Below are 13,346 nucleotides of genomic sequence, written 5' to 3'. Positions count from 1 at the left end.
CTCTGTAAGAGTAAAACCCAGACCTGCTGATTAATTATTTTAACATTTCTCAAAATTTACACCCCTCAAAAAGATAGTACTTTGTGTTTAAACAAATTAGAAATGTTTGGCCATTTTTCAAAAATAAAATTTAATTCTGAGTTTTTAATTTTCAGCCAGAAAACCTTGCTCAGAAGCTTCCAAACCTTGTGGAACTGTGAGTCTGTTTATTCAAATTTTTTAAAAACAAGAATGTCAATAATTCTAAGTTATTTGAAATATTAGGATATGTCATCTTAATGTATTAATTTGTTATTTTTTGGTATCATGATCATGGTACTCATGTAGGTAGACCTGTGGTTCTACTAAACCCAGTAGTATTTTAAAGTATTTAACCATTTAATATTGTATTTTAAATACTGCACTTCAAGGTAGTGAAGATGATGAGAAATGCCTTTTCTCTGGGTACAGTGTCTTCTGTAGTGAAGACGATGAGAAATGTCTTTTATTCTGTCACAGAACCTTCTTGTTAGTCTATGTAATTGGGAGAATCTATTATTGTTATTACTACTACATGTGATACTTGATATAAACAGATAGTATAAAATGTTTAAAATACACAGTAAGTCTTGTTTTCTGCATCGTCCACACTTCATTTGTTTTAGTTCTTTTTCCGATTACCTCCAAATGCTGAATACTATGTTGACAGCTTTGTTTTTTAATGCACCAGCGTTAATTATCCGTTAACTTACCATTCAGGAAGACACATTTAGATATATTTCTCTCTCTGCCTAGCTGCCTCCTCATTTTTTGCAGGAGGGTTTGCATTGCTATTTCTTGTGCTCTTTGTTATTTGGCATGATTTTCAAGAGGTCAAGGAAGGAAAGCTAGCCTTATACCCCCCATCCATCATTTCCTTTGTTCCATCCTTTTGTTTTGAAAAATTTCAAACTAACAAGAAAGTTGAAAACATAGAAAGAACACCTGTATACCCTTCACCTAAATTTAACCAATTTTGACATTTTTCCACATTCGCTTTCTCTTTCCCTTTTCTACCTGTTTTGTCTCCCTCTGCCCCCGCCCCCCCACACCAAGCGGAATGATTTGAAAGTAAATTATAGACATAATGTCATTCTCACACCTAAGAAAAGTAATATTAATTCAATATAATTTAATACACAGTTCATCTTTAAATTATGTTAGTATTCAAAAATAATGTCTTTTAAAAGTAGATGTCTGAATTTACTGGTTTCCTCTTGATTAGATTGCATTTAAACATTTTTGGTGGTGTTTGATCCCAAAACTTGCTTTATCAAGTTTTTGGTTTCATTCTTTTGTATATATGTATATGTGTATTTATTTTTTTCTGACGTTTTTGAGAGTTAGTTACATACATCATGGCTTTTTCTTTGCCTCTAAATATTTAAGTATGTATTTCTAAGAACAAGGATGTCTTTCCATCTTTTTAGTCTACTTTTGCATCCCTTAGGTACTTTATAGTTTTCTTTAGGTTTTGAAAATTTCTAAAGTCTATTACTAAGTATTCAGTCTTTTTTTTTTACTATTGTAAATGAATTTTGTCATGTGTTAAACTTCTAACTGGTTATGTTTGTATAAATGAACAATATTTATTTTTGCATGTTAACTTTATATCTGGCTATTTTGCTGAAATCTATTGTTTGAATTAGTTTTCATGATATACTCTTACGTTGGAAAATACAGATAGTGTTACTTTTTCTTTTCCAACTGTTATCCCTTTAATTACTTTCTCTAGTCTTATTGCATTGGCTAGTTCCTCCAGAATATGTGAAAGTATCCTGGAGAAAATGGGCATCCTTGTCTTCTTTCTGACCATCTGGGAATGCCCATTAAGAAAGATGCTGGCTTTACAGTTAAGGTATCTGTAGTCTATTGTGTTAAGCAGATATTCATCTTTGTTGATTATCTATTGCTCCTTAACAACTTAACCCCAAATGTAGCGATTTAAAAGAATAAACATTCAATATCTTATATGTTCTGAGGCCTCAGAATCTGGGCCTGACTTAGCTGGGTGGCTTTGCCTCCAGGTCTTATATAAAGCTGCAGTCAAGGTTGTTGGCCAGGACTGTAGTCTCATCTGAAGACTCAACTGAAGAAGGATCTTCTTCTATGTTCATTCATGTGGTTGTTGGCAGGTTCAATTCCTTGTAGGCTGTTGAACTGAAGGACTCCATTTCTTGCTTGCTATTGGCTAGAGTACTTCCTCTGTTCCTTGCCACTTGGCCTTTCTACAGGATAGTTCACCAAATAGCAACTGGCTTCCATCAGCAAGCAAACCAAAGAGCAAGAGAAAGTATACACTTTCCCCTAATCCTGGGTAATCACTAATCTATTTTCTGTCTCTATGGATATGTCTATTTCTGGATGTTTTCTATAAATGGAATATTTTATATAAATGGAATATATAGCCTTTTGTGTCTATCTGCATTAACATAATGTTTTCAGAGTTTATTCACGTTGTAGCAGGTATCAGAATCCATTCCTTGTTTATGGCTGAATAATATTCCATTGAATAGATATATGACTTCTGGTTTATCTGTTTATCATTTGATGGACATTTGGGTTGTTTCCACATTTTGAAAGCTTTTCCTTTTACAGTTTCTGGTTTGTCAGTTGTTGGTTCCAACTGTTTTCAGGCAGCTGTGAAGTTAAACAATTGCCTGTAATTTGTTTCAGTTTACAGTGGTTTTTGCACTGGGCAATCTCCCAGTTAGATTGAATAAAGACAGCCTTGCAAGTGGGAAGGCTTGCAGGTTCATGCAGGGAACCATGAAACAAATCTTTGGCCATTCTCTGAGAATGAAGTTGAAAGCACTCTAACGTGGTCCTACCCCCTTGCTACTGCTTTTCTCCTTGATAGTGGGCTGTTGGTATTTCGGGTTTCTGCACAGCAGGAGAGAGGGGTTAAGACTAGAGCAAGTGAAAATGCCATGAGGCCTACAACGCACTGTTACTGACCTTCAGTCATTTTTTTTTCGTTGAGTAAATGCTCCCTGTATTACTGCAAGCCTTTGCTTCATTTCCGGAGTTCTGAACATGTAGCATTTGGACATTTCTGACAGTTTCTCATTGTTTTTATGGAAGATAATTTTTGGAGGTTCTTACTCTACCACTTTTGCTCAGAATTTTTAGTTTTGTAAAAAACTGCCGATTTACCAGATTAGCCATCCCATTTTACATTTCCCCTGGCAATGTGTGATGTTCTGGTGTCTGCATATCTTACCAGTATTTGGTGTTGTCTTTGTTGTCTTGATCATTTTGATAGATGGATGTGTGGTTTTTATTACATTGTAATTTTCATTTGCATTTCTATGATGACTAATGATATTGAACATCTCTTCATATACTTGTCATCTGCATATTTTCTTTGGTAAGTTGTCCATGTCTATTGCTCATGTTCTGATTATATATTTACTTCTCAGTTTTAAGAGTTCTTTATAAACTAGTTTTCTGTTTTGTATGTTGTTTACAAATATTTTCTCACAGTGTATAGCTTGTCTTTTTATCCTCTTTATGTTCTTTTGCAGAGCAAAAGTTTTATATTTTGATGAGGTCTAGTTTATCATTTTTTTTTAATTTTATGTGTCCTGCTTTTAATGGCAAGTCTAAAAACTCTCTGTCTAGCCGTAGGTCCCAGATACTTTCTCCTATTTTTCTTTTTTCCCCTCTAAAAGTCTTACAGTTTTAAATTGCACATTTATCTCTATTTTTAATTTTTTTTCCCTGGGATTAGAATTCTTAGTGACCAGTTTCTTTTCCTATCAACACTTCCATGATATTCATTACTCCCTGGCTTGCGTAGTTTCTGAAGAAACATCTACAGTTCTTACATTCATTCCTTTGTCTGTAATGTGTCTTTTTTCCCTGGGGCTACTTTGAAGGGTTTTCATTTTTACACTAGTTTTAAGGGATTTTATTTAGATGTATCTTGTGGTTTTCCACTTTCTTGCGTTTGAGGTTCATTGAGCTTCTTGGGGTTGTGTCTTCACAGTTCATCAAATTTGGAAAACTGTTGACATTGTTTGTTTATTTGATGGAGTCTTGCTCTGTAGCCCAGGCTGGAGTTCAGTGGCACAACCTCTGCTCACTGCAACCTCTGCCTCCCGGGTCCTGGTTCAAGCAATTCTCCTACCTCAGCCTCCCAAATAGCTGGGATTGCAGGCATGAGCCACTATGTCCAGCTAATTTTTATATTTTTTAGTAGAGATGGGGTTTGGTTCTTGAACTCGTGATCCACCTGCCTCAGCCTCCCAAAATGCTGGGATTACAGGCGTGAGCCGCCGTGCCTGGCCCAGATATTTATTTATATGCCCTGTTCCTGGCCCTTGCTTATGGAACTTTTACATGTTTGTTAGACTGTTTAATACTGCCCTGAAGTCACTAAGACTCTTCATATCCTTTTCAGTCTTTTATTACCTATGTGTTTCAGTTTGGACAAATCGTATTCTCAGTGTTAACAGTAGTATTTTCTTCTTCAACATCGAATGTACTATACTAATCCCACTCAGTTGAGTTTTCTCTTTGGTTATTGATTTTTTTTTTTAATTTTAAGACACGGGGTGTTGCTCTGTCACCTAGGCTGCAGTGCAGTGGCAGTATCATAGCTCACTGCAGCCTTGAACTCCTGGGCTCAAAGGATCCTCCCATCTCAGCCTCCCAAATAGCTAGAACTACAGGCATGCACCACTATGCCCAGCTAAAATTTAAAATTTTTTTCATAGGCATGAGGTCTTGCTATGTTGCCCAGGCTGGGTGTGTGTGTGTGTGTGTGTGTGTGTGTGTGTGTGTGTTTGAGTCAGGGTCTTACACTGTCACCCAGGAGCCACACTGGAATGCAGTGATGCAATCATGGCTCACTGTAACCTCAAACTCCTGGGCTCAAGTGGTCCTCCTGCCTAAGCCTCCCAAAGCTCTGGGATTATAGGAGTGATCCACTGTGCCCAGCCTGTTAATTTATTTATGATCTTTGGAAGTTCTATTTGTTCTTCTTTATATCTTATGGTTCTTACAATGTTCATATTTTCATTTAAATAGCTGAATAGAGTTATTATAGCTATTTTAATGTCCTGTTTGCTAATTCTGTCATCTGTGTCATACTGGTTCTATTTGTACTGCCTGGTTTTCTTCCTGGTTATGGGTCATGTTTCCCTGATTCTTGGCATACCTAATACTTTTTGATTGGATGATGGACCTTGTAAATTTTGCATTTTTGAGAGTCTAAATTTTATTGTCTCCATTTATTTTCTGGCATGCAGTTATTTGCAGTTTATTTTGATCCTTTTATTCCTTATTTTTATGCTTTGTTAACTTTCTGGGATCTCTCTTGAATACCTCAAATGATTAACAAGGATTTGGCACACTTGCTGAGAACTTAAATGTCTCTCAACCCTGTGTGAGCTTTGCAGACTATTTAGTTGATTGATTTTCAGCTGCTTTTTGCCTGGAGTTCCTCTTATTTTTCTTCTATTATTTTTTGAGATGGGGGTCTCATTATATTGCTCAGGCTGGTCTTGAATTCTTTGCCTCAAGTGATCCTCCTGCTTTAGCCTCCCAAGTATCTGGGGTTATAGGTATGACCCACTGCACCCTGCTGGAGTTTCTCTTATGTGTGTTTGTTTTAGAATTCAGCTATGAATAAGGCCGAGGGACTCCTTATTTAAATTTTTGGAGGGATTTTTTTTTGTTGTTGTTGTAGTAGTAGTAGTAGTTCTCTCTTCTTCAGAACTTTACCCGACAACTTCCAGTTGCCTCAGGTTCCCTGAACTCTGATATATGTCTCCATAACTCAGTGAGACTTCTGTACTTTGGGATCTCCTTCCTGTTCTGCAGTTCAGAATTTGTCTCTAAGAAGAAAGCTAGGGAGATTATGTAGCTTAGTTCCTTTCTCTTAGGGAATGTAGTCCTAGTTGCCTTCGTTAATGTCTGAAAATAATTGTTTCGCGTACAGTCATGCACAGCATAATGATGTTTTGGTCAGCGACAGACCACATGTATAATGATGGTCCCGTAAGGTTATAATACTGTGTTTTTACTATTCCTTTTCTATGTTTACGTGTTTAGATGCACAAATACATTTTGTATCAGTTGTCTGATTGTGTTACAGTTGTAACATGTACGATACCTGTTACATGTACATGTACAGTAACATGCTGTCCAGATTTGCAGCCTAAGAGCAGTAGACTACACCTTATAACCTAGGTGTGTAGTAGGCTATACCATCTAGGTTTGTGTAAGAACACACATGATGTTTGCACAACAAGGAAATCACATAATGACACATTTTTTAGCCTACATCCCAGCCATTAAGTGGCACAGGACAGTATTTCATCTGGTTTCTTGTTCTTTATAACAGTTGGGTAAATCTTTGTTTACTCCATTGCTGTTATTCATCCTCACTGAAAGTAAAAGTCTTGTTCCTTTAATTAAAAATTTTTTAAAATAGCTTTTTTATTTAGGAACAATTTTATATTTACAGAAAAGTAAATATACTTTGTTTATACATAGTACAGAGCATTCTGGTATACACCTTACCCAGTGTGTCCTGTTATTAGCATCTTAGAATTCCATGGTACCTTTGTCAAAACTAAGGACCTGACTTTGGAATATTCCTATTAAGTAAACATCTATATTTAACATTATTTTAAAAAGCTGCCAAGCCATTTTCCAAAGTGGGTATACCCCAAAGTGGCATTCCCACAAACAATGAATGACAGTCCTGCATTATTTGAGTAGAAGAGGAACATAATAAAAACATTGAAACGTCAACATTTCAATTACTCTGAAATTACCAAAATTAAGTAAAGGGAAGTGACTTACATTTGCAAGTCCTATGCCTATGATTACAAATGACTCGTAATAACTATAATAACAATAACAAGTACACTTACTTAACTCTTACTAGGAGCCAAGCAGAATTCTAAGAGTTTTACATTTATTAATTCATTTAGTCCCTACAACATCATAGATTAGGGGAGAGAGCAGTTCAGTAATTTCTCCATAGTCACATGGCTATTAGGGTACAGGCGGTGTGGCTTCAGAGCCTGCTGTCTGATCCCCTGAACCAGTAATGGTTCCTAATTGGTTGTACATGAGGATTATTTGAGTTAAGAAGATGTTTCACTTGCTACAGGATGATCTTGGGCACCAATAAGACCCCGGGTGATTCTAATGTGGAGTTAGGATTGGCAACACTGTACTATTTTTTTAAAGACACATTTATTCAGTGTCATGATGAGACTACCACATTAAGCAATCAGCATGGGTGCAAAAAAAAATCTACATTAAACCCTTTGTTGGAATGCTTTACACTTTGCACAGAACAGAAACTAAAATAACCTGTTACACAATTAGTCACAAATACAGTCCTCAAACTTTTTGCCCACATACGTGAGTGTTTGTCTAAAACATGTCTTCTTTGTAGCAGCTAGGCCCTGCCACCACTGTGCTTGGCTGAGTTCACAAAACTGTTGTAACCTGTAGCTACCCTGCCACTTCTCTGGCTCTCCTCTCCTGCTAAGCTTTGTTTCCTGGCAGTAATTAAAATCATCTGACACTGCCATAGCTACTGCTGCTGCTGGAACTGGCATAGTCACTTTGATTTCATAATTTGGTAAAGTATTGGCGTCTACCACCATAGGAGCCAGAGCTTCTGCCACCAAAGTTTTCTCCCTTCATGGGTTTAAAATCTGAAGACTGTTGTAACTGTCAAAATCATCGTAGCTTCCACCACATCCAGAATTGCTTCTATCATTACCAAATCCATTGTAGCCATCCCCACTGCCACCATATCCACTGTCACCATGGCTGCCACCAAAGCTACCATGACTGCTGAAGTTTCCACCAGGAACAAAGTTGTCATTCCCATCAAAACCACCTCCACAAACACCACCAAAATTTCCAGAACCACTTCGACCTGGTGGCTGGATGAAGCATTGGGCATCTCTCGCTTTGATAGGGCTTTCCTAACTTCACAGTTGTGGCCATTCACATTACAGTATTTCCGAATGACAGTTTTATCCACAGAGTCATGGTCATCAAAGGTTACACAGTCAAATCCCCTTTTCTTGCCACTGCCTTGATCAGTCATGATCTCCATCACTTCAGTTTTCCCATGCAGTTCAAAATAATCTCTTAGGTGATGTTCTTTAGTGTCTTCTTTAATGTCACCAGCAAATATCTTCTGCACAGTTAAGTGGGTACCTGGTCTTTGAGAATCTTCTCTTGAGACAGCTGTCTTTGATTCCACACCTCTTCCATTCACCTGTGTGGCCTTGCATTCATGGCTGCTTCCACCTCCTCCACAGTGGCACAGCAACAAGCCCAAAGCCCCTGGTGCCCTTGGTGTTGCGATCTCTCATGATCACACAGTCTGTGAGCGTTCCCCATTGCTCAGAATGGCTCCTCAGGCTCTCATCAGTTGTTTCAAAGCTCAGGCCTCCAGTAAAAAGCTTCTGTAGCTGTTTGGGCTCTTCAGGAGACCGACATAGACATGATGGCAGTGGGAGGACAGACTTTAACGATGCTTCCTTGGCAGCCTCAGTGGGCAGCCACTGTGTACTCTTTCATACAGCATCTTCATTATATGTAGATAAGTTTAATGTTTTAAAGTCTGTTTGAAAAATTCTGATTATAATAGTGGGTACTTTACTTCATATTTTGATTTGGACATTTTAAGGTCTTTTTTTATAGCTAGAACCTGAATGGAGGCAAGTATTTTGTTGAAAAAAATTTTTAAACCAATTTTCTGTTTTGATTTGGGCATTCCTTCCTAAAATTAATGTTTAAAGAGTATTGATTTTAAAATATATAATCATTTCATATACACAGAGCAAGGAATGAAATATATCATAGAGTAAATGGTGGCCTTATTTACATTGTTATACATAGCAGGTTAGTTAACCTTCTACAAAATTGATTTAATTCAACATAAAATAATCTTTATGAAATGAGTAATTTTCTTTCTTATTTTGTGTTTATTGACACTTTAACATTCAATATTAGATTTTTAAGAATGTAGAAGAAAACTAAATTCTATTTTAAAATTATAAAGATTTATTTTTAAAATACAGTAAATAAAACCATAGGTTTGAAAATAAAGTTTACTAAAATCTAGTTCTCTTGTCTTTTAATCAATGATATAAATTATTTTCTTAAATTATTGCTGTATGATCTCCAGCAGTCACTTGTTTTGCTCTGAGTAGTGGGTTACTGATTGCAGGATGTCTCCACCAGAGTGTGCTGAAGACATTGTAGTGGGAAAAGTGTTACATAGGCTTGCTAGACTTCTCAGCCTCTGTGAAAAAGAAAATTTTTAAGAGAACCAGTTGATTTCTTGTTACAAAATTTCTTTTGCCATGAAATAAATTCTATACCTTGACAGTTGAGTATTTCTGCAGACACTGTAAATGATGAGTGTTTAATCTCTCCGTTGTTAGTTCTCTGTATGCGTGCTAGCTAGAAATATCTTATTTTGTGAAGTTATTTTATAGAAATGAAAAGTTCATTTTCCTTTACACAATAGATGTTGATTTTTCTTCACACAACAAGTATATTTTTAAAAACCTGAAGAAAATGAACTGGAAAAACTAGTAGTTTGTGTTACAAAGTTAAAAAAAACCTTATAGTTTATTCATTATGTATGCTTTTATTTTAAAATAAATAAATCAGTAAATATATTTAATATTTGCAATTCTGATGCAAAATATTATTCTCAAAGTATTATTAGTTTGCTGTGATAGCCACGTATTGTACGCTGATGCATTAGAGTAGGGTGTGAAAGTCGTGGCCTATTTATATTTGATAAATTTCTAAGTGAGCATTTTACAAACTGATCTGGCAAGAGTATCTAATGATAAAGGCTGTCTTTTTTCTTCTTCCTTCCTAGATACCTGCACTCAAATAACATAGTTGTGGTACCAGAAGGTACGTTTACTTAGAATTTTTAGGTAGAAGATAATATAATTTAAGCTTTGCTTTATAATAGAACGAATTTTAATTTTAAGACACCCTTAATTTATTAGTTTTAAAACTGTTTTTTCTATTAAGTTCATTTAAGAACTGTAGTTAAATAAGTCTAAAATGGTTATGGTTAGGTATACTATTATTCGACACATTTCTATTATGTAGATAATAACGTAAATTCTAAATTTAATAAATCCAGTTCAGAATTCTGGTCAGATAAAAAAGTTCCTGTGTATCATTTCTTGAATTATTTTAGTTTTAATGTTTTTATTTGTGCTGTATTTTAAGTTATATTTTATCTTGAGGTGGAAGTATTTATCACTTTTATAAACTTAGTTTGACCTGTGTTTTTACTGTTTTGTGAGCAGCTGATACAAAGCTGTTAAGTAGTGAAATATTTTAACTTGAAATACTTGCATTAAAGATTTGATGTAATACTTGAGTCAAATTCATTTTGCCTTCTCCTTTTCTCTTTGAAGCCATTGGGTCCCTTGTAAAACTCCAATGTCTGGATCTTAGTGACAATGCCTTAGAAATAGTTTGCCCAGAAATTGGTCGTCTGAGAGCTTTACGTCATCTTCGATTAGCTAATAACCAGCTGCAATTCCTACCTCCAGGTAATCATAATCTATAGCACACAATAGTTTCTTATTTATTATTAGTCTATATTTATGTATGTTTCTCACTGTATGTCTAGGCAGTGGGCTGTAGATGTATTTGTAAGTAGTTGATTGTTCATTTGTTTGAAGATGAAATGAAGGAATGTTGGTGAAATATTACTAAGAGTTTTTTCTGATGCAAATGAAAGAAGGTAACATTTATGTTTTAGATAGGCCTACAATTACTACACTTGTGCATTGCGATCAATATTGCTTTGAATTGCTGCTCTGGCAAAATATTTGTACAAAGAGCTGCTTCGGTTCTGAATTTCACATTAGAGAATTTAGGTGAGTTTTGCATGATATAATTATTTTACTATCTAAAAGTCAGATATTTACAATGTTTTCTTTCTCATTCTCCAGTGAGGTAGCTAATGTACATTAACTTTTTTTGTTGTTTTTTTTTTTTTAAAACAGAGTCTTGCTCTTTTGCCCAGGCTGGAGTGTAGTGGTGTGATCTCGGCTCACTGCAGCCCCGATCTCCTGGGTTCAAGCGATTCTTATGCCTCAGCCTCCTGAGTAGCTGGGACTACAGGCAGGTGACACCACACCCAGCTAATTTTTGTATTTTTAGTAGAGGCAGGGTTTTGCTATGTTGGCCAGGCTGGTCTCAAACTCCTGATCTCAAGTGATCTGCCTGCCTCGGCCTCCCAAAGTGCTGAGATTACAGGTGTGAGCCACCACACCTGACCTAAGGTACATTAACTTTGATTTTAAAAGGATTCATGCTGAAGTTTAGTAGAACCATTTAAATTTAGAATTGTCAGTTCTGCCTGCTGAACATGTAAGTAGATTATGATGTACTTTATAGATAGTCCTAAAGTCTTGCATTTTACTGACAGCCACCATTAAACCCTTTGATTTCCTGGGAGGAGCATCCAGAGACCTTGCTTTGTGAATCCACATAGTCACAAATTCCACTGTCATATATGATTTCCCATATTAAAAAAGATGATAGATAATTAAAAAATAAAAAATGGTTGCTTCAGGGATTATATTAAAGTTACTGTGTATTCAAGAATGAACAGACAAAGATACAGATGTTAATTTGTCTGATATTATATTTACTCTTTCAGGAACACCAACCAGGCTTTTAGTGTCTCTAAGTGAAATACGTGACTCAAACAGAATTACAAATTACTACCTGTCATAGAACTTCAGGGTTACATGAGAATGTTAAAAACTATGCATGTTAAACCCATGAAAAAAAAGTCTATGATATTTCTTTGTGATTGTACAAATACTTTCTGCAAAGTTTTTCAAATACAGAAATTTTTAAATTAAACTAACAGATTAATTTTTAGACTTTATATTCTGGCCTTAATATATAGATTAAATACTGTGTATAAAAATGGCACCAGTCAGGCCAGGTGCAGTGGTTTACACCTGTAATCCCAGCACTTTGGGAGGCCGAGGTGGGTGGATCATTTGTGGTCAGGAGTTTGAGACCAGCCTGGCTAACATGATGAAACCCCATCTCTACTAAAAATACAAAAATTAGCCAGGTGTGGTGGTATGCACCTGTAGTCTCAACTACTCAGGAGGCTGAGGCAGGAGAACTGCTTGAACCTTGGAGGCGGAGGTTGCAGTGAGCCGAGATCGCACTGCTGCACTCCATTCTGGTGACAGAGTGAGACTCTGCCTCAAAAACAAAAAAAATGGCACTGGTCAGCAGTGACTGTGTTTTAAAAAATATTTTTTTTACCCTCATGTAATGAATGTCTTACTTTTTCTAACTAAAGTTAATATAAAAATTCTTGACACAAAATAGGAATATGTTCTTTCCTTTGAGTTTACTGTATATCATCAGGCCAAAGGTGTTTCATCATTCTAGCTTTCAACAAGTTTGTACATTCAGATACCCAGAAAATGAGATACTCTTTTGAAGATTGCCTAGAAAACGTATCAGTAAAGACAATACTTTACATTTTCCTAACATTTTCATACATGAAACTTATATAAGATATACAACCAAGATGCATGAATATAATGCTGTATTTATGAACTTTTTTTAACATACATTTAAAGAATATGCAAAAAATACATTTTGCTGGGCTTGGTAGTTCATATCTATAATCCCACCACTTTGGGAAGCTGAGGCAAGAGGATCACTTGAAGCCAGGAGTTAGAGACTAGCCAGGGTAACATAGCGATGCCTTATCTCTATTAAAAACCAACAATAAAAAGAAAAATTAGCCACATGTGGTGACACATGCCTTAGTCCTAACTACTTGGGAGGCTGAGGCAGGAGAGTCACTTGAGCCCAGGAGATCAAGGCTGCGGTGAACTCTGATTACAGTATTGCATTCCAGCCTCGACAACTGAGTAAGACTCTGTCCCTACCCCCCCACAAAAAACCCCTCAGTGATAAACCATTCTGTGTGTTGTAATGTTCTTTTCCTGTAATATAAAAACATGATGTGGTGGAATATGGTCATTTCCTTCCGTTATATATTCTTAGAGGTTAAGGGTTTACTTCTAATATCACTGACTGCTTCCTAATAACCTGTGAAGGGTATATGTTTCATTACTACTTCCATATAATTTATTTATATTTCACCTGTTACACAGTAAATTTGAGGCATATACTTGTGATTTTATTTTCCTAGCTTGGTTTCTATTTGTGTTTGCTTTTGCTTGTTTTGAATAAAATTATATACATTAATAGTTAATACATTTTGGATAGGAACTTTTGATTGAGGCATGTAT

The 13,346-nt window shown here is 35.9% G+C and overlaps 1 protein-coding gene across 9 annotated transcripts in view; it reads left to right on the top strand.

The window, feature by feature from the left end:
• Window positions 1-13,346, top strand: part of LRRC28 (leucine rich repeat containing 28) — a 120,931-nt gene that overhangs the window by 16,609 nt on the left and 90,976 nt on the right. For 7 of the 9 annotated variants that reach the window (XR_013536591.1, XM_008998312.6, XM_002749076.6 and 4 more), the window contains 3 exons: window positions 156-196; window positions 9,902-9,939; window positions 10,458-10,595. The exons of 1 other annotated variant lie outside the window; for it this stretch is intronic. Coding sequence is in view for 5 of the 8 variants with exons in the window: in XM_008998312.6 (XP_008996560.1) it covers window positions 156-196; window positions 9,902-9,939; window positions 10,458-10,595 (217 nt within the window). In the remaining 3 variants the exon portion in view is untranslated. The remainder of the gene's footprint in view (window positions 1-155; window positions 197-9,901; window positions 9,940-10,457; window positions 10,596-13,346) is intronic. One more of the 9 variants, XM_078375990.1, reaches the window with a different exon arrangement.

This window comes from Callithrix jacchus, chromosome 6 (assembly GCF_049354715.1).
Source record: "Callithrix jacchus isolate 240 chromosome 6, calJac240_pri, whole genome shotgun sequence".
Lineage (NCBI taxonomy): Eukaryota > Metazoa > Chordata > Mammalia > Primates > Cebidae > Callithrix > Callithrix jacchus.
The sequence above is the reverse complement of the archived record's forward strand: the minus strand, read 5'-3'. Positions and strand labels throughout refer to the sequence as shown.